Consider the following 20,948-nt stretch of genomic DNA (forward strand, 5'->3'; position numbering starts at 1 on the left):
GGTGAAGGGCGAGCTGTGGGTAAGTATTCCTCGCACTACATTGCTCAATACATCACCTTCACTAGACATTCTTGAAATAATAACTTTATACATCGCCTCTATATGTAGGACTTCTACAGATGCCAGGAAGGATTCGAGGCCAAGGCGAAGTCCGTCTCTGAACAAGCCGCCAAGAAGCTCGTGAAGGACATGCACTACGAGGCGCGTGTCCAAGCCATCATCGAGTTCTACGCTCAATACAGAAGTATGAAGGTTAAAAAAGAGGAGGCAAGGACAATGAACCTGACCAAGGACCAATTCATGAGTGTAAGCAAAGAACGTTGATACTTTATTTGAGATTAATTACACTTAATTTCTTTTTTCATAAGTCACATGCTTGATGATGTAGGTGCCTCCGTGGTGGTGCCGAGCGCATACCCGGTGCTGGGAAATGATGGTGGATGAGTGGTTGTAGCCCGGGTGGTTGGAGCACCACCTTGCTTGCCGGGAGCGGCGTTTGCAGATGTCAGGTGCATCACACCATCAAGGCAGCCTGAGCCTTGATGAATATAGGGAAAAATGGGTATGCAACTTCATTTCTTTATTCTAACGCTCAATTCTGCATAATTTCTAATCATTTTGCATTTTTGCCGCAGTCGTCGTCACATGATGGCCAGCCTTGCTCCTAGCTCAAGGCATGGGTTCTGTCCAAAAAGGGCAAGATGATGGCCGACATCGACTTCAACCCGGAGGACCCGCCTGAGGCGTACAACCATCCAAGCATCCACAGCCACGTCACCCAGTATACAACGATGGCAAGGGAGGTTCATGGGCTAGAGTTTGATTCGAGCTCCCAGGATATTGACGGAGAAATCGTGATGAGGGTGGAAAGAGGCAAGAAGCATGGTCGGTATTGGATTGGCGACAGCGTAATCGACACGACCTCTACTCCCACTCTCTCCCAGATCCGAGCAAGGAGCACGGACTTGAGCCCAGCGATACGCCCACGACCGACCACTCTAGGTTCTTTCTCTTCCATTCATCATTCGTTGGTTCTTACGTACTTTAGCTTTGTATTGTAACATTGCGATAAAATATTTTAGGCCCAGGTGGAAGCAGAAAAGAAGCAACGGGAGGAGATGGAGGCAAGGGTGGAGCAGATGGTTCAGCAGAGGTTAGAGGCCGAGCGGCAGAGGATGGAGGAAGAAAATTGGATGAGGATGGATCAGATGTTCCAATACATGCAGAATTTTGCTTTGAGCATGGGTCAATCTTTGCCACCGCCACCGATGTTATTTCCTTCACGTCAGCCACACACAACTACTCCTGTGAGTCACTTGACACATTAGATTGAATACTTTAACTTAGACAAGTTCCTTAGTTAGCTCAAATGATATCAATATTGTCTCACACATGTCTTCTCCTATGTGCAGAATCAATCGGTGGCTTCGAATACTCAACCACAAGACCCGGATCAGTCGCAGTGGTTCCAAGGGCCTCCTCCTCAGTGACTTGTGGATTATTTGTGCATTACTTGTTTAAACTAGAACTTGTGGATTACTTTCTCGAATAAACTAGAACTTATTTGTGTGCCTGTGATGCTTAATATATGCCTGTGATGTAATATACATGCCTGTGATTTTTGTTGGAGAGGGGTCCTTTATACGTAACAAAACAGTAAAAACAGGGGGGTTTTGGACAGTTTGCCGAGTGTAACACTCGGCAAAGAGGTCCTTTGCCGAGTGTTTTGGCTTTAACACTCGGCAAAGAGGCCAGTTTCTGTTTTTTTGACAATTTTTTGTCGAGTGTGCAATGTTTGCCGAGTGTTAAAGTTAAAACACTCGGCAAATAAGTAGATGTTTGCCGAGTGTATTGGCTTTAACACTCGGCAAATACGTAGATGTTTGCCGAGTGTCGGAGGCTTGGCACTCGGAAAAGTTGAAGATGTTTGTCGAGTGTCTTCCGTCTGATACTCGGCAAACTCTTCGTTACCGTGGACGCCGTTAACCCCCTTTTCGCCGAGGGTTTAACTTCGCCGAGTGTTTTTTGACACTCGACAAATCCTTTGCCGAGTGCCCGATATTTGACACTCGGCAAATATCTGTTTGCCAGTGAAAAGTTCGTCGAGTACTAGTCGCTGAGTGTTACATTTGGCAAAGTCTTTGTCAAATGTATTTGAGCTTCGCCGAGTGTCTGGGACACTCGGTAGAGTCACTGTTTCCATAGTGAACTACACCGATAGTAAGTAATCAAAACTGCCACCTTAATTTAATCCCTTTTTCTCCAACTCTCGCACATGCGGTGCCGCAGGGACCACCGGACGAAGAGATGGCAGCTTCCACCAGTGGGCGCGCGGCAGGCCTGGGCCGACCCTCACCGTACCACGCCTAAGCCCTGACCTTCTCTCCACGGCACACACCATGGATCAGATCACAGGGCGGTAACGCCATGGAACCAAACACTGGACAGATCGAGCAGCTGCTCACGCTGGCTAATTAATGGGCGGATCTGATCTGGCTATAGTGCAGGAACACGAACTGACGCCTTGTTTAGTTGGGTGAAATTTGAGAATTTGTCTATCGTAGTACTTTCGTTTTTATTTGGCAATTAATGTTTAATTATGGACTAATTAGGCTCAAAATATTCATCTCGCGATTTCCAACCAAACTGTGCAATTAGTTTTTTTTCGTCTATATTTAATACTCCATGTCTCCATGCACGTATCGCAAGATTCGATATAATGGCTACTATAACACTTTTTGAAAAAACTTTTTGAACTAAATAAGACCCGAAGGATGAAGATGCTGGTACTATTAGAAGTTGGTAGCTTGTCGAAAAAAACTGGTAGAAGGATGAAGATGCTGGTACTATTAGAAGTTGGTAGCTTGTCGAAAAAAACTGGTAGAAGTTGGTACGAAAGGAGCAAAAGACTGCGAGGTACAGAGGCCTGGTTTAATTAGTGAAAAATTTTAGGAAATGATACTGTACTATTTTCGTTGTTATTTGGTAATTAGTGTCCAATCATAGTTTAATTAGGCTTAAAAGATTCGTCTCGTGAATTTCGTCTAAACTGTATAATTAGTTTTATTTTTTATTTATATTTAATGCTTTATGTATGTGTCCAAAGATTTGATACGTCGGAGAATCTTAAAAAATTTTACAAAATGGATGGCAACTAAAATGCTCGTTGCTTTTACTGCAGGCGCTGACTCTCTCTCTGCCGCTGCCTCTGCTCTGGTTGTATCATCTGTACTCTTTTCTCTCTGTGGCTACCTAGGCCTTGTTCACTTTGCTAATTTTTTGAACTCGATGAATAGTATTATTTTCGTCTTATTTGGTAAATATTGTCCAATTGTGGATTAACTAGGCTCAAAAGATTCATCTCGTGATTTCCAACTAAACTGTGTAATTAGTTTTTTTTTATCTATATTTAATACTTCATGTAAGCGGCTAAAAATTTATGTGATGGAGAGAGAATGAAAAAACTTAATTTGGATGGCCGCCAGGCCTTCGTTTTCCTGCGCCACCGTCGCTTTCCGGCTCCAGCTTTACGCTTTCCGGCGGGCGCGCACGTCGTCGTCAACCGCTGGCCACCGGGGTCCATTCGTACCGGCCGGCGCCGAGCGGCAGCCCGCGTTCGACGTCGAAGTTGTACCTGTGTGGGACAAGAGAGCCCGAAATTAGCGCCCACGGCGGCACGCCCTGGTGTTGGGAGTTGGGACTCGGGAGTCTTGACGACGACCGCCATCGCCGGACGAAATGCGCGCACGAGGCAGCGGCGGACGACGGTGTGCAGTGAATTAATCCCACTTACTTGGCTGCGAAGCGTTCGGCCTGCGCCTTCTCCGCGGCCCCGAAGAACTCCTCGATCTCTCCTGTCGGTGGCATTCTTGCTCTTCTGCAAGCCACCGCGGTCGTTGTCGCGGTGGTGGCCAAAGCCGTCCGACCAAGGTGGCGCTTTGGGTCGTCGTCCGTGGCCTGACTCCACTCCTCGTCGCTGAGATCTACCGGTGGCCGGCTCGACGGCGTAGTCTCCCTCCTGAATTACGAGAATTATTCATGGGGAAATAATAATCGTGAAAATAAAAGCGGCAAGGATGCTGAATTCCCGGGAATTCAGGAGGAGCGCAGCACAGCTCACCTCTCGCGGCCGCACCCGGCCGAGTCGCTGACGACGCTCTCGACGTCGCACTCGCAGTCCTCGTGTGCCTGCAGTAAGACCAAGAAACCGCAATCAGAATGGATAATTCAGCGGTGCCATGTGTGAATTGTAAATTGTAAATGGCTAAGCTAGGGCTCCCGAGCCCACCCACCTCCTCCGCTTCGCCACCGCTCGTCTCCCTAGCCGGCGCCATTGCCAGGACGACGTCCACCGAAGACGCCGTGCTGGAGCACATCCCTGCGACCTCCACCACCGGCTCCCCGGAAGGTACAGACCGCTGTACCCCCACCGCAGGCAACGGCGGCACCGGACACTGCACGTCCCCCGCGGACATGAACAGCCTCCTGCTCCGCAGCTGCAGATAGCAGCACCCTGGCGATGCCCCGCCGCCGTTCCCACGGACCGCCGCCTCGGCCTCGGCCTCCGCACGCGCTGTCGCCTGCTTCCTCGGCCTCTTCGGCGCCGGTGCCTCCGCCGCGGCCCCAGCAGCAGCCGCATTCGCGACGGCCGCGGAGCGGGCACGCGTCCTCACGCCGAGCTCCACGGCCGGCGTCCTCCCCACGCTGCGCTTCCTCATGTACTTCCCCATCCGGGACTCTGGGCAAAGCAAAGACCCTTCCTTGTCCCTTCCCTTCCCTTCCTCTCGCACACGGCGCACGCACGGGAAACGCACGCACAGGCCACCGCGCTGGTGGCCTCGGGCCTCATTTTTATCTTTCCAGCCACGGTCGACGGGAAGGTGGCCGCCTCCGCCCTCCGGTCAGAGGTGAGTTCCGGATCCGACGGCTGAGGAACGCCCGAGCCCCACGCGTCGTTACGCGGGGCGGGCAGTTGAGACAACGGACGGCGCAGGCCGGGGGGGGGGGGGGGGGGGGGGGGGGGGGGGCTCTCTCTCTTCCCGTTCCGTGCCGTGCCGTGCCGTTTCCCGACGAAACAGAACGGCATGATTGCTGGATCGGACGGTTGGGCCTTTCGAATTTCGAATTCAGAGCTCTCGGCCGGCGTCAGGCAGATTGCAATTGCACGCGGGGTGGCGTACTGGCATGGGCGTGCGCTTCCGCATGGCGTACGTGACCGGCCGAGGGGCCGATGGCTAAAGTTCAAAACGGACGGAAAATCGCTCTACCATTTTTATTTTTATATTTTTAGATGGAAACGAAAGCGGGAGCCAGACAGCCGGGAACGAAAATGGTAGCGGGATAAACAGAAATACAAAACAGATAAATACGATAGGAAAATAGACGAAAACGAACAATAAGCGGAAACTTAAGCCGAAACATGTATGCCGCATATGATAGCTCAAATACAGAGACCAAAGTGCAATATCATATATCAAATATGCACTAATCACACATAAATATTAGTACAATATCAAATATCTATACATCACACAAATATGAACTATCCATACATCACATGAGACAAGAGACATGACACATCACGTGCTCATAAGTCACAAGTCACAAACAACATGTGTTCAGCACAAAATAAGCAAACAGCAATACATATGTGTTAACAAACAGAAATTGTAGTAGTCCACCAACACCCATACAACATGTTTATTTAATGGTTCACCAACAGCAGAGCGCACACACAGCACCACGGCACATCAGTTTTTCATAGCTCACCATCTTCATTCATTGCATCTGGAGCACTTTGCCCTTCTTCCTATAATTTTCAGCACATATATTCATGATTAATTGGAAATATAAGTTTATGTTATTGTCTTTAGCTATTACAGAACTGTTTCAGAAGCCAAGCTAAATACCTCATCATCATCAGTAGTGGGGGACTAGTACTAACAGATACCGTCTCCGGAGGTGACAGTTCATCCACAATTGTAGGAATGTATTTGGGATCTAAAAAAATCAAAATAAAGACCACATAATATTGTACTTTAGATTGATTAGCTTGAAAAATAATATGTGACAATTAGATTGAAGAACTAAGTAAAATATTGCCTTTGCTTGCTACATGTATTCAGTCCTTGGCGCAAATCAGTGCTGGTACCATCTCAGGATCTAGACGATTACGATGGGGATCAACAACTCGCCTAGCCCCACTAAATGCAGACTCAGAAGCTACTGTTGACACTTGTATTGCCATCATATCCCGAGCAATTTGTGCAAGACTTGGATATTTATTTGTATTGTTCTTCCAGTAAGCTAAAATATCAAATGGATTTTGCTTCAACAATGGCTCTGTCATGTATTTGTCTAACTCATTTACTTCATTTCTATCAGGCCCATAATCATCATATAAGAAACTCTCAAGTTCAGCATCTTGACTCTCATGATCTGTTGGGCTGACCAATTCATTTGCACTCACAACACCCTTTGCCTTTGACGATTCAGGTGTAGAGGTAGCATAAGACTTATACAAGTCCTTGAGAACACTAATAAATTCATCAAGTTTAATTTGAAAGTAGTCACCATAGAACTTTCTCATGTAATACTCTACAAGTTTGTGCTTATATCTTGGATCAAGGAAGCATGCTACAATAAGAGCAGTATTGGAAGAAGTCCAATATTTCTCAAAATTTTCACTCATAGATTTGGCCATTTCTCTAATAATCAAATTTGGACTATATGACAATTTATCTAGCAGCTCTTTTATCTCACGAAAACCTCTATAGAACATATTTGCAGTTGGATATGAAGTACCAGATAACAGTACAGTAAGATCATAAAACTTTTTTAAGCACTGAGAAACTGTTACAACCATCTTCTATTTATCATTAGTAGGAGAAATTTACTTATACTTACTGCGATTTGTTGTCTTTAGCCTTAAGAAAGCAGGCTTGTAATGCAAGACATCCCTTAGCATCAAATATGTTGAGTTCCACCTGGTTGTAACATCAAGCTGAATGCTATTTGAAGTATCCAACCCACACTCTCTTGCACACTTTATGAGTTCCTCCCGTTGCAAGGAAGAACCATTTACAGCCAGTGCTAATGATTTCATCTTCCCAAGAGCTTTGTTAATAACAGCTAGCCCATCCCTAGCAACTAAGTTGAGAATGTGATATGCACATCTAATATGAAAAAACGCGCCATCACAAACTAAAGACGCATTACCATTCTCTGTAAGGTCATCAATTAAATCAGTAACAACCACCAAGTTATTTGATGCGTTGTCCAAAGTCAAGGCAAATAATTTCTTCTCAACAAACCACTTAACCATGACTTCAGTAAAAACCTCAGCCAACTTGTGACCAGTATGTGGTCCCTCTACTTGAAAGAAAGTTGTTATTCTCTTCTGAATATGCCAATTATTATCTATCCAATGTATGGTGACACTCATATAAGACTTGTTTTGACATGATGTCCATATGTCCATGGTAGTACTAAAATGACATGTGACTGTTTTCAAATATGTATATAACTTCTCCTTCTCAGCTAGATATATATCCATTATTTCCTTTTCTAGCAGTGATTCTAGACTTCAATGGAAAGCTAGGCCGCAAAGACTTGACAAATTCAACAAAATAAGTCATACTCAACAATATTGAAAGGATACTCATGCAAGATTATTGCCAAATATATTTTTTTCACACTGGCCTCTTGATCATACCTGTAGGGTTGTATTGTTGTGACATCTTTCCCATTATCATTTTCCGTCTTGAGTTGTAGCTGCCCCTTTACAATGCTATGTGATGACTTTAGATGGTTCTTGAATCCAGTAGTGTCATTGCTACACTCAGCTCTATACTTCATATTGCAATTTGGGAAGTCGCAAAAACCCCATATTAGCTGCTCATATTTCTTTCCATTCACCTCGACTACCACCTTTTTCTTGGTAAAATAGTTCCACACCTCTGATGTGCACTTTTTCTGCCTCTTCCCTTTACCAGGAGTAACTTCATCTGCCACTCCATCATCATCATCATCATCAACAACAACAACAATATCTACGGCACATTCAGCACCTTGCCCCTGTCTCTACGCGTCACTACCATCAATACCTGGTTGTTGTCCTCGTGTTTCTGCTGGTGTGCCAGTGTCACTATCAGTGCCAGTGCCACTACCACTAAGTGAAATTTCATGAGTACTCTTTGCTGCTGAAGATGAAGACCCAGACACAAGTGCCCCCTTACTAGCAACATCACTTGCTTTCCTCTTGGACCCTATCAATTAGTTAAAATGCAACTTGTATTAATTTCTACTTTGTTTGCAACCGAGAACCTAGAGTAAAGACTACAAATCCAAGAACCTAGAGTCCGAGAGGAGGTTTACCTGAAACTGAAATAGATCCGCTCGTGCTGCCTTTGACAGAGGGAGGTAGCACCGGCGGTTCTGGAAGACGAAGGTAGCTCGACAGGCTCAGGTGCTTTTCAGGTAGCATGGAGCCACCACATCAGCAGGACAGAGAGTCAGGGACAGCAGAGGGTCAAAGGGCACGACAGAGTGCGGACAGGGAAGTGGTGACAGCCGGACTGGGGAGGCAGCGTCGGCATCGCTGCACCGACGCCGAGGGGAGACGAGTCGTGACTCTCGCAGAGTCTGCGCTCTGCGGGTGCGGTGCGTGGAACGGGGGAGGGCGGCGGAGACGCGGAGTGCGGCGCGGGTGCGGCTGGCTGGAGCTAGATAGCGATAGGATAGGGTTTGCGTATTTTGGGCAACATTGGGCTTCTAGGCTGTGTTGGGCTGCCTATCACGGATCGATGAAAAACAGGATGCAAAACGGGATATCCCGGTCAAAAATGGGATTCCGCAAATATGGACGAACAAACGCACCACCGTTTTTGGTCCCGCTCCTATTTTACACCGTCCTGTTTTTGGCCCCGTTTCCGTTCATAAGCCTATTCGCTTAGTTGTAAACGATCGTAAATTTCTAGCAAGAAAAGTATTTTTCTCTCACACCAAACTAGCCAGCAGTAATATACGATCGTTTTAGCCCCAGCCGAATAGGCAGAAGATTTATCGCGTGTGTTTTCAACTTTACCCATGGCCCATAGCAAGCTCATGCACCGCGAGTAAATGCTGCCACGTGCATCCTCGCAACCGTGCGGCCTCGCCTAGCCGTTTGTTTCCGTGCCGTCTTGCGACGCGCTGACGACCAACGAGTGTGCTCGTGCGAGCCTTCGCTCTTCCGATTCCGCCCTCCGCCGCCGTACCCCAGCCGCGCGTGGCTTGTGGTCGTGCGCATTACCGTTACAAAATTTTCGTCTGCCATTCCGGCCGGACACGGTACGAAGTAGGAACAAGAGTTGTTTTTATTTCTTGCGACATGCTTAAGGCCTCGATCGTTTAAGGTCATTCCTGTCAGGGATGATTCCTGAGGATGGCTGTCCTATACAAATTATATAAGTGTTCCGGTCAGGAACGGTTCCAGGACGTCGTTATCTGGGAACGGAACGTGTCCTAAGTGCCCTAAGTGTTCTGATAAAGAAATTCGGCCCATCACATTTTACCGAAAGCTACTCGTAGACGACAAGTAACCAACAATATTGGCCCTGTTAGCTTAAGCTACTTTTCAGCTATAGAATAATATTTTCTCTCATAATATTTTAGTATAAACATCAACATAAATCAAATTTCGGCATAAGCGAACGGGACCAATGATCGTGCGACGACAGGAGTAGGTGGCTCGTGTCCACCGGCGGAGCCACCCATTGGCCATAGTGGGCTCCGGCCCCCCCTTGCCCTGTAAAAAAAATGAGGATATATGCTGCGAGATGGGAACAGAGCATGAACAAGTCCTTAAAGAGTAGTTAGACGTAGGATTCTAATAAACATAGACTAATAAATTTCCTCGTTATGCCTCGCGACTCGATGACTTGCGTGACCTGGGCACAACTCAGTCAACACTGAACTGAGTCCTTGCCACCGAGTTACCCTGGGAGACTCGTGGCGCATGGAGTCCTCGCCCCAAGGCTTAGTGTCCGCCCATTTAGTGCGCCTTGTTTCTTGTGACCTTTCGGGGATTTGAAATATGTGTCATTATACCTCTGGCTGAGGTACGTATGTACCCTTACTCGGGTATTGGTCACTCCTCTTCCGTACAAAAAAAATAGTTTAGCTTTTTGTGGTGTTTGCTACAGCTTCTTGCCATTTCTGCTACCGGAGCCGTGTCAAATAGCCCATTAGCCCACGGTTAGAAGCACGGACAGAGCTACGTGGGGCCAAACTGGGTCTTGCCCCTCTTGTTCCGGCTATATCACTCTGGAGGTTTGCATGTCACTGCATGCATGCAATTAATTCATGCCTCTCTCGTACCATGCTTGCTAATGCTGATGAGTGGATCACAACTTACAAGTATATAAATCCGCACATTGTTCATTCTTGTTTGATAGAATTCCAATTGTTCATTGCAGTCTATATAGATAGAACTTGAAAAAATAAAAATTTTCCACAGAATTCTAATTGTCTATACTACTATTAATAAATACTGTAGCAGTGTAGCTTTGAATTAGCCCCCTACACATTCACGCAAGTTCCGCCACTGCTCGTGTCTCAAACGCTCGGAGCATGCATGTACCCGCACTGCACGTACTCACCTCGCGTCTTGTGCTGCGCCTAGAATCTAGATGCCTGGCTAGTGGGTAGTACACAGGCCGTTGGGCTGCAAGGTGGCAGCAGCTGCGTGTCCGTGGCGACAACGCCGTCCGTCCGGCCACGTCTGCCTGGCGCGTAGGAGGGGCAGGGCAGAGGCCAGAGGCACGAGCGGGTCGCGCGCGTGGCGTCCCGGCCGAATTTTTTACTATTGTTCAAAAGTTTCTCACAAATAGACATCTGGCAGAAAGAATTCTGAATATGGACCCTTGGCTCGGCGCCACGGTCACTCGCGCCGAGCTCCTGGGCACCGGGAAATAGCCTGCCAGGGGGCTCGGCGCCGTAGAGCTTGACGCCGAACTCGGTGCCACAGTGAATGGCGTTGAGACACCTGCATTTAACCCAGCCTACACTTCTTCCCCGAGCGTTCTTCTTCTTATTTCTCCTCCCTCTTGGGTTTTTCTCTCGCCACTTTCACCATACCTCACGAATCGACATATTGGACCTTGAAAACCTTGATTTGATCCGTAGATCTTCGAGAGTAAGGTATACTCGCTGACCTCCTTGTTTTTTTCGCATCGATTCGGTACATATTAGTCGGATTTTTGAACCTAAGAATCGTCATCACTTAGGGTTTCATTGTATCCCTCAATATATGTATTATACAACCGTAGGTTGATTCCAAGGCATGGAAAAAGCTAGCAAACCAAGCCGCATGTAGTTATGTTATGGGTTCATTGTTGTGGATGAAATGAGAAACCCTAGATTTAGGGTATAATGTTAACTGCTTTTGGTTCTTAGAACAAAATTAGTTGTATTGTAGTTATGATTCTCATTGATATTTTTTGGTGATGTTTTTATTTATGTTTGTTAAATTACATCCATTTTGTTAGATGCAATAAATGTTTTGGGAGGAGTTTTGGCGAAAACGGGGTCGTCCTCGAGAATTATACCCCGACGCGTCTAGCAAAGATGCCCCCGTTCCTCCTGACCTTCCTGTCCCTAACTGTGACTGTGGTTTCCCGATCCATGTTTTTCAATCGAAACATCCGGACACAGCAGCGCGTTGCTTCTACACATGTAGTCGGTTTAATGTAAGAAATTGTTTGTACTATCATTTTTCTTTATTTGTTTAAGTATGGTACTAATATTTTGTTGAAATCTCGTTGTGTAGGACCATGAGAGGTGCTTTTTTTTTCAGTGGATCGATGGTGTAGACAAGTTTGATCCTAGGTACCTCTTTTTCGACGATTGGTTTAGAGGGAGACATCCACGTGAGCACTTCAAGCGGTGGGTTCCACCCCCCCTAACCCTCCGGCAATAACGGCTAAGGTGAAGCACCTAGCCGCAGTTAGACGACTCGAGGAACCTCCTCTGTGCGATTGCGGAGATCGAGCTGTGATAAACCCTGAGAATACGTTGGAGTTTGTGTGTCCAAACAAGCATGAAGTAAGTGCAAAGTGTATGTGTTAAAATCTTGAGCTATATGTGTTCATATACTAATGTCTCATTATTTAGGTGTATTCAATGGCGAAGTGTCGTTTCAAGGAGTGGTTGTATGGTCCTAAGAACCAATGGCCGGAAGAACCGCGGAGGGTTAAGGAAAAGAAGAAAGAACGGGTAATCTACAAAGCACCTCCTGTCATGTGCGAATGTGGTGTAAAATCCAACTATGGCCTAGTCCCTTCGGAGCTTGGAATATGTCATTATTGCGGCCATATGATTGAGTATGATGAGGTTCGTTATTTTTCTGGTAAACGTGAAATCGTATTTTGTTTGTTTTGCTAAGACATATATGATATAATATTTCTTTTGAACAGAGCACTAGGAAATGCAGTTGGGAATGTTATGATGGTCAAGCTAAGTTTTTGGATGAACTGAAGAAGAGGCAAGTAATTGCACGGAAGAGGGGATATGGACCTGACTACGTCAACCTATTCGTTAAACATCACAAAGAAAAGATGTGTGAGTTTGCTAGACAGCGTGGTATTTGTAACCCGATCGATGTTGGGCTTAACAAATGGGGATTGGAGAGGCGGACGACGTTAGAGAAGGAGAGGGCAAGGAATGAGGCAAGGGAGGAGACAAGAGTACAGATGCATGTCTTGAACGAGCATGTTGCTACATTATGTGCCAGTGAGGCCGATCGATGTTGGGCTTAATAAATGGGGATTGGAAAGGCGGACGACGTTAAAGGAGGAGAGGGCAAGAAATGAGGCAAGGGAGGAGACAAGAGTACAGATGCAGGTCTTGAACGAGCATGTTGCTACATTATGTGCCAGATGCGGGCGCGGCGCGGGCGGGCGTGGCGCGGCGCAGGCGGGCGCGGCGAGGGCGGGCGGGCGCGGTGGTGCGGGCGCGGCGGTGGAGCGGCGACGGCGCGGGCAGGGGCAAGATGGAGAAGAAGAAAGGCCGGGGCGACAGATATTTAGGGGGCTCGGCGCCAAGATCTACGGCGCCGAGCTCGGCGCCAAGATGTACGGCGCCGAGCTCGGCGCCATTCACTATGGTGCCGAGCCCCCTGGTAGGCCATTTCCCCGTGCCCAGGAGCTCGGCGCCAGTGACCGTGGCGCCGAGCTCGGCGCCACTCACTCTGGCGCCGAGCCAAGGGTCCATTTCCGGAATTCTTTCCGCTAGGGGTCTATTTGTGAGAAACTTTCGAAAAAAGGGCCAAATAGTAAAAAATTCGGTCGTCCCGGTCCCGGCTCGCAGTTAACTCCGGTCGCTGCAGTGCATGTGCAGATCCAATGCAATCCAAGTGGAGCGCATGCGGACGTCCGACGCCCCCCGCGTCGTCGCCGTCGTCCAGGACGAGAGCAAGAGGTTTTCTTGATTTGCTCCGACACTCGTACGTTGCTTGCGTGGCCCACTATACTACTCCTACATGCAACCATGGAGTAGACGGGTTGGGACGCTGCACACGCTGACATTGGACATGTTCGGCGAGACTTATTGCTGCTGCAGCTAATTTATAGAACTAATTTGTTGTGAGAAAAAAAACACTATTTTCGTAGCTAAAAAGTAGGACCGATTCTGTCCGATAATCTCAAACGAACGTGGCCATTGTTGGGCTGCGTATGCGAAAGTGTGTGCACGTGACCGTATTGTCCCTTCATTGTCCGCGCGCCAACCGCATCAATGCTCGATCTAACAAATCCGGAAGAGTGTGACTTCTTGTAATCATCAAACACCTTGCTCGTGATCTCTTTATTCTCAAGCAAACTCCAAATGACTTCTGCGGCGAAGAAACTTCTATGCGCACGGGAGATTTTACGTTAACGAAAGGTTCCTCGCCCCCAAGAGTGTCCTCAACTGATGGTGTAGTGCCATTGTGAGGATTTAAAGTCGTTTAATTTCTTCAGGTGCTTGTCGCTGTCTTAATTTCTACATATTTTGCCTTGAGTTAAATGCATGGGTGGTCCATCAAAATACGCTCTAGTTTCACTTAGATTCATCAACTCTGAAAGTGGGTTTTTGGGTCCATAATTTTTGTTAGTGGCGCATTTCTAACCTATACCCTTTGTTTCAATTTTTTAACCGACGTGGTTGTCCATCGTGGCGTCCGGGTTAGATTTGGCGGGAGAGCGTCGGCCGCCTAGTCCATGTTGCTGGCCTCGGGGAGTCCTAGCTTCTTGAGCACCTCCTGCAGCTCGGCGGCGGAGATGAAGCCGTCGCCGTCGACGTTGAAGACCTTGAACGCCTCCCGCATCTCCTCCTCGTCCTCCTCGCCGCCCTTGCCGCCGTCCGCCCCGGCGGCGGCGGCATCGTCCTGCTGGTCCACGAGCGCGCCAAAGAAGGCGTCCCCGAACACACGGTGGAGCTTGTCGAAGTCCTCGAAGCGTAGGCCCGCGGCGCCATCGGGCACGTAGGCGCCGACGGTGGCGGCCAGGTCGGCGCGGTCGGCGTCCAGGCCCAGCGCGTCCAACGCCTGCGCCAGCACGTCCACCATGATCTCGCCGTCCCCGTTGCGGTCGAACACGTGGCGGAGGCGCACTGCGTTCAGGTTCCCGTTGCGGAGCTAGAATGACACCGACGACGTCCCCTTCGCTAGCACCGGCTTCACCACCGCCACCACGCCCTGGTTCATGTCCATCCTTCAAGCTCGAGGTCGACCTCGGCGTCCAGATTCTCTCGCTCGCCCCTGCTAGTGTGCTTCAGCGGAGCCACGCTCTGGCTGCCCTGTGTTCTCTTCTCTCCTTTAATTTGTGTGGTGTCAAAATCGCTTCTTTTATTTCGGGAGGAGCGCGAGGACAACGCTGGCTGTTTATAGCAGGGACAGGACCAGCAAGGGGAGGCAGCAGGGGACGGTCAGACGGAGGAGCAGCAGCCAGTCGCCCGCCGTTGCTGGCTTCGTCTGCTGCCAGCGGCGGATCCAGAAAAAATTTTAGGGGGGCTGAACAAAAGTGCGACAGCAACATACCTCCGACTGCTACTCGATCTTAAGTCTCAGCCCCACCTACACGATAGAACTTTGCCTAAAAATTCATGGGGTTCTAGGGCTCCGGTATTGGTAGGGGGCTCGAGCCCCCCCTCCCCCCGCCCCACTGTTGAATCCGCCACTGTCTGCTGCTGTTGTTGCGGCTTGGTTCGCCGACGGAGCTCATGGGCGAGCACGTAGGCGGCGAGCATGAGCATGAGGGCGAGGTCGCTGAGCCAGACGGCCGCGGCCACACCCCGGACGCCCATCCTGGCGGAGAGCGACACGGTCAGCGGGATGTGGAGCACTAGCGCCAGCGCGGCGGCGAACAGCATGGGCAGCATCACCTCCTGCGCGCTGAGGTAGGCCTTGAGCGGGTTGAGCACGGAGGTGATGGCGAGCTCCAAGAGGAGACATAGCACGTAGGTCCTGGCCGTGTCCGCGATGTCGGGCCGCTGGCCGAACCGCAGCAGGACGGCGTCGATGCGCGTCCAAAGAAGCGCGATGGGTACGGAGGCGGCAAGGAGCATGAGCGTGGCCCTGAGCAGCGTCCCGCGTAGTAGGGCGACGTTGCCGGCGCCGTGCGCCTGGCCGCAGATGGGCGCCATGGCGCCGCAGAGGCCGCTGAGGACGGCGAAGCCGGTGACGTTGGCGAAGCTGTAGCCGAGCGTGCCGGCGGCCAGCTGGAGGTCGCCGAGGCGGCCCAGGAACGCCGTGGTGATGGCCTGCTTGTCGAACCAGGTGAGGTTCATGCCGTCGGCGTCGTTCCGGCTCCGCAACGGGAGCTTGAACATGTAGGCCTTCGCCACGTGTTTGACCTGTTCGACCGCAACAGGGACGGCGAGATCACGGTGGACGAGCTAGCGCAGGCGCCGGACACGTTGGGCCTGGACGCCGACCGCGCCGGCCTGGCCGCCACCGTCGGCGCCGCGGGCCTCCGCCTCGAGGACTTCGACAAGCTCCACCGCGCGCTCGGGGACGCCTTCTTCGGCGCGCTCGTGGACCAGCAGGACGCCGCCGGGGCGGACGGCGGCAAGGGTGGCGAGGAGGACGAGCAGGAGATGTGGGAGGCGTTCAAGGTCTTCGACGTCGACGGCGATGGCTTCATCTCTGCCGCCGAGCTGCAGGAGGTGCTCAAGAAGCTGGGACTCCCCGAGGCCAGCAGCATGGACTAGGCGGCCGACGCTCTCCCGCCAAATCCAACATGGACGCCACGATGGACAACCACGTCGGTTAAAAAATTGAAACAGAGGGGTATGGGGTAGGAATACGCCACTAACAAAGATTATGGACCTAAAAACTCACTTTCAGAGTTGATGGACCTAAGTAAAACTAGAGCGCAAGTTGATAGACCACCCATGTATTTTACTGTTTTGCCTTTATCGGAGATTGTACCAAATTGGTGCATTTCAGAAAGCGTCTCCACCCATCATCTCGATCCATTCTCATTCTGGATTCAGGTGCGTTCCTTGTCTGGCACAGTGGCAGTGGCAGTGGCAGTGGCAGGGCTCCGCAGGCGTGCATATGTTTGTATAGGCATCACGAAATGTTTGTTTGTAGCTAGAGAATAGTGATCAGGGATGCTATTAGCGTACAAACAAAGTTACCGTCAGCATACCTCGGCTCATGGATAAGGGAGGATGCATGCATGTGTCAACTACTCCACTGTACATCAGTACACCCTTGGATTAACGTAGCCCGTTCTCTTCGTCGTCGTTCTTCTCCTAGCTAGTCCAAAGGATCAAATCATCAAATGATGTCCTACTAGCTAAACATCAAGACATGTTTTTAGGCGGCATTGGCTAGACCAACTCCCAAGAATAGATAAGATTCACAAGCAACAGTTTGTGCTCCCGAGATTCTGACGTCATCTTTGAGACAGAGTTCACATCTTGAGCCGACAGGATTAAACTTTGATAATAAATGAAAACAGGAACAATCTAGTGTTATCTGACAAGCTGCCACCGTGATTGGAGGAGACTCCAGATAACTACGGGCTTTGTTTATGGTAACTTGAGCAGAACGGTAACTTGAGCAGATAACTACAAAGTTAAAAATAATTCTTCCAGCCGCTGTCTGTCAAAAAGCATATACAGCCAATTAAAAGAGAAAACCATACACCTTCTAGTGGCTATCAATCCGTAGACTAGAACGCCACCTATGTGCTTAGTAGCAGATAAGCATGGCCACCTGTGCCAAGTACTGTGAAACCGCCACAACCAAGTCCTATGCATCCGGCTTGTGGAGGACCAAGAAGGTATAACCTGCAAAGGAGATGGATCTTCTTTTCAAAAACTTCATCATTCCTACTCGACCAAAACAGGTGGCGCCGGCTCCTAGTAGAACTAAAGGAAATCTTTACTAATCCCTTCAATCCAATTGCCAAACATATTTGACATGCTACAAGGTTTAGCTAGACCTAAGGACACCTGAATTATTGACCAATTTGCCCAAGCAAATCGGCAATCAGAGAACAAGTGTCTAACTGTCTCTTCTTTGTGACAAAACAACATGTTTTGCTACCTTGCCACTTATGTTTCACTAAATTATTATTTTTTGACATGGAAATAATCTCCATTACTCATAAATCAATGCCAAATCTTTGGCTACAAGCGACCGAATACAAAACGGAATACTATCCAAAATTGGATTAGTACCCTGACTCAAACTTGCCCCAAGGGCGGCTAAGTGGTGGGCTACCAGATTACAAGAACGGGGATCATGGATTACATCAAAAGCAACAAAATTGCTAAATAGTAAATGTTTCAATTCCCAAATGAGACCACTTGCCGAAGACCGATCAAAATCTGGAGACGTAACGGCCTGCACCACCATTAAAGCATCTGTTGCCAATATTACTCTTTGAATCCCCAAACCAATTGCTCGCTGAACGGCATGTATGCAAGCACAAATTTCAGCATGGAAAGCTTCTCCCACATTCACCAAAACTCCATATCCTGAACTGATCACACCACCATTAGCGACTCTGATTACAAATCCCCATCCCCCAGATCTTTCGCTTTGCTTATAGGCTCCATCGCAATTTAATTTCACCCACTCCCCTGCTGGTGACTTCCACTGATATTTCAGAGCGCGCTGGCACTGAAATTTTCTTATGGCACCCAACAGAAGACAACTCCTCAGCATAGGATCTGATTAGAGCTGCTAGCATTATACTATCACGTTTCTTCTCTCCTTCACGAACTCCACAGAGCTCAGTCCACCATAGATACAAAAAAGTGATCACTTTGCGCTGCTCGTCTTGGTGCATATTCAGAACCGCCTCCACTAATTCCCTGGCCGAGAGCGCTTGGGCTAGGTTCACCCGCGTTTGATCCAGTTGCAAATGAGACCACACCTGCCTCACATCTTTGCATTTAAAAAACAGATGGGCGCCGTCCTCATCAAACCGGCCACACATACAGCACGCTGTATCCAGACTCATCCCACGCCTTTGTAAGCACTACTCCTCTATGTAGATACCATAAAAAAATCTTGACCTTCAAAGGGGTTTTTATTTTCCATAAGCGTTTATTTGAATTGGGCACCTATAAATGGACTAGGGCCGGGCCTCATAACGTGATTTCATTGAGAATTGTCCATTTGGAGTTAGGTTGCAATAAAATACATCATGCTCATGTCCTAAAGTGATGTTAGCAATGCGTGGGAGTATATTGTTCCATGCTAATGACTTGGGCCCAATTAGATCCCTACCCAAGATTTCCTTCTCTTTGGGTCATTTTTTGCTAAGAAAGAAATCATGCTAAGCAAGGTACTTATTTCCACGCAATTTCTGCCACGTGCCATCTGATGTGAGAGGCTTGAACAACCATTTGCTAAGCAATGCCCTATTTTTGATATCTAGGTTGTGTATACCGAGACCGCCTTGGTCTTTATGTTGGCATAATACATTCCATTTAGTGAGGTGATATTTCTTTCTTTGCTCATCACCTTGCCAATAAAACCTTGATCAGTTTTTTGTAAGCTAAATAATCCAAACGTTTAACAAGAACACCAAACGATAGCCGGGCAGCTGAGATCCACTTGGAAACGACGGGACCAATCGGATTCAAGAACCGAAGTAGGGTTAATACTAGAGGAGCAGAGTTTTTGCCGAAGTTTGTAGTAAATGCTAGGTTCTGAAAATGTCAGGAATAATGTGGGACTGTGGCCGTAGTTTTCAGTTGTTTTACTCCAAATATCATGGTTTTAGTTTTTGATGCATGCTGTCATGTTTGGATCTATTGAAAACTATGAGAATAATGTAGAGAAATGAGGATGAGATACAAAACACTTAGATTTTCCAAGGTAGAGAGATCGCCTAATGTGTGCAACAAGTTCAAGGGATAAACCAGACGTTAATATTATTTTTATTTAGGCCACAACTTGATGATATCGCACTATATTTAGTATCGGAGTACTCAGGAGAATAGCTACACTTGTAGACCATGTGTGGACTACGAGTCAGCAGGGAGTACAATGGCTGAAATTCTTCAGAGAGAGAGAGAGAGTACAATGGCTGATTGAAGCGAAACAGACCACGAGGCAGACAGTGGTGCTCGTCGAATCATGTGCCTAGCGTCCTAGAGTAGTCTGGGGACGGGAACGAACGGTTTTTTTTTTTTTTTGATTGGTGCTAGGAATCAGTATTTGGTACTGTAGCATTTTTGTTTGTATTTAATAATTATTGTTCAATCATGCTTAAAAGATTTGTCTCGTAATTTACAATTAAACTGTGTAATTAATTATTTTTTTTATCTATATTTAATATTCCATGTATATATCCAAAGATTTGATGTGATCGAGAGAGAGCGAAAAAACTTACAATCTAAACCAGGCCCGGTATCGCATTGCCCTGCAGACCTCAGGGAACAGTTTCAGTTTCGACGTCCCGGAGTCATTTTCCTGTGGGACCACGCGCGCTAATATCAGCAGGCCGGCATCTCTCCCACTGTCCCCGCCGGGTGCCATCAGGCCAGCAGGAAGCGCCGCCGGCAGCCGCACAGGGAATTTGTGGCGCACTGTGCCCGCACATGTAAAAACGTTCCCCTACCACCAGCTCTGCGTCGTGGCACTGCCCATGGCCAGCTGCCCAGCTCTGCAGTTAACCGCCGATTTGCTTCTCTGCTGTGCCGTCGCGGTGCTGCCCATGGCCTATGGGCTATGGCCAGCTCCTCTGCCCTCTGTATGCTTCTGTGCAGATTTTATGATTACCGGGTCCGCCCTGCAGCTGCACTCGCCTTCACCCACTTTTTTGTCCCGTCGGAACTTTAGGGGCAACGCTATTATCTGAAGTGTACATTCGATATTTCTAACAGATACTAGTAGGTGAGCTCGCTAGCAGATGAAAAGGAACACTTTTACGCTGGGATTTTTTTTTTAATTTTAACATTTTTTCGAAACTAATTTTAAATCTAGCACTCTCGGTTTTTTTTAAAACTAACATTTTTGACCGCGCCTATTGTCCTGACGCGGCCAAATATCTGTGCCGCGCCATGCATGGTGGCGCGGTAGAGGGCTGACGTGGCGATGACCAGAAGCGCTGACCGCTGACGTGGCAGGGCCTGCCGCGCCACCGACCTTGGCGCGGCAGTGCCACGCCCTGATCCGTGGCGCGGCTGGGCCAAATAAATACCGCATGCGAGCCCCGCCTGGCCGAGCAGCCACGCCGCCCGCCGCCCGCCCGGGGGTACCTGGACGGTTTAATCGAAACGTGTCGCGCCCGTCTTTTGTTGAATTATTTTCACGGCCGAATAAAGAATTTGATAAGCTAATGATTTATTTTTTGTCTTTCATAATACGGTGATGCACCATTTTAACTAATCGATTACGAAAAATTGCCACCGGCGTCGAGATACGCCGGGACTGCCGGTTCCCGAACTAGTTGGTACTTAAT

The 20,948-nt window shown here is 48.6% G+C and overlaps 3 protein-coding genes and 1 pseudogene across 3 annotated transcripts; 1 reads left to right on the top strand and 3 right to left on the bottom strand.

Moving 5' to 3' along the window:
- Positions 1-2,935: 2,935 nt before the first annotated feature.
- On the bottom strand, positions 2,936-4,834 carry LOC136529807 (cyclin-dependent kinase inhibitor 1-like). Its single transcript, XM_066522871.1, has 4 exons — positions 4,293-4,834; positions 4,121-4,188; positions 3,794-4,018; positions 2,936-3,634 (listed from the first exon to the last, which is right to left on the bottom strand). The coding sequence occupies exons 1-4, from the start codon at positions 4,728-4,730 to the stop codon at positions 3,559-3,561; spliced, it is 807 nt and encodes a 268-aa protein (XP_066378968.1). The 5' UTR covers positions 4,731-4,834; the 3' UTR covers positions 2,936-3,558.
- Positions 4,835-14,230: 9,396 nt separating this feature from the next.
- On the bottom strand, positions 14,231-14,728 carry LOC136525817 (probable calcium-binding protein CML32; annotated as a pseudogene).
- Positions 14,729-15,064: 336 nt separating this feature from the next.
- Positions 15,065-15,804, bottom strand: LOC136525818 (protein DETOXIFICATION 56-like). Its single transcript, XM_066518678.1, has 2 exons — positions 15,181-15,804; positions 15,065-15,091 (listed from the first exon to the last, which is right to left on the bottom strand). Exons 1-2 carry the CDS (start codon positions 15,802-15,804, stop codon positions 15,065-15,067), a joined length of 651 nt encoding a protein of 216 aa, XP_066374775.1.
- On the top strand, positions 15,803-16,227 carry LOC136525819 (probable calcium-binding protein CML32). Its single transcript, XM_066518679.1, has 2 exons — positions 15,803-15,846; positions 15,888-16,227. The coding sequence occupies exons 1-2, from the start codon at positions 15,803-15,805 to the stop codon at positions 16,225-16,227; spliced, it is 384 nt and encodes a 127-aa protein (XP_066374776.1).
- Positions 16,228-20,948: the final 4,721 nt, after the last annotated feature.

Source organism: Miscanthus floridulus, chromosome 19 (assembly GCF_019320115.1).
Source record: "Miscanthus floridulus cultivar M001 chromosome 19, ASM1932011v1, whole genome shotgun sequence".
Lineage (NCBI taxonomy): Eukaryota > Viridiplantae > Streptophyta > Magnoliopsida > Poales > Poaceae > Miscanthus > Miscanthus floridulus.

What these genes read in the sequence shown, in the direction of transcription:
- LOC136529807 (XM_066522871.1), bottom strand. Translation starts at nt 4,730, where the DNA reads ATGGGGAAGTACATGAGGAAGCGCAGCGTGGGGAGGACGCCGGCCGTG. An exon ending in GCCGGGTGCGGCCGCGAGAG is followed by an intron (nt 4,019 to 4,120) that starts GTGAGCTGTGCT and finishes CTCGTAATTCAG; the next exon opens with GAGGGAGACTACGCCGTCGA. An exon ending in GCCGAACGCTTCGCAGCCAA is followed by an intron (nt 3,635 to 3,793) that starts GTAAGTGGGATT and finishes TGTCCCACACAG; the next exon opens with GTACAACTTCGACGTCGAAC.
- LOC136525819 (XM_066518679.1), top strand. Translation starts at nt 15,803, where the DNA reads ATGCCGTCGGCGTCGTTCCGGCTCCGCAACGGGAGCTTGAACAT. An exon ending in CGCAACGGGAGCTTGAACAT is followed by an intron (nt 15,847 to 15,887) that starts GTAGGCCTTCGC and finishes CGACCGCAACAG; the next exon opens with GGACGGCGAGATCACGGTGG.
- LOC136525818 (XM_066518678.1), bottom strand. Translation starts at nt 15,804, where the DNA reads ATGAACCTCACCTGGTTCGACAAGCAGGCCATCACCACGGCGTTCCTG. An exon ending in AGACAGTGGCGGATTCAACA is followed by an intron (nt 15,092 to 15,180) that starts GTGGGGCGGGGG and finishes TCTATCGTGTAG; the next exon opens with GTGGGGCTGAGACTTAAGAT.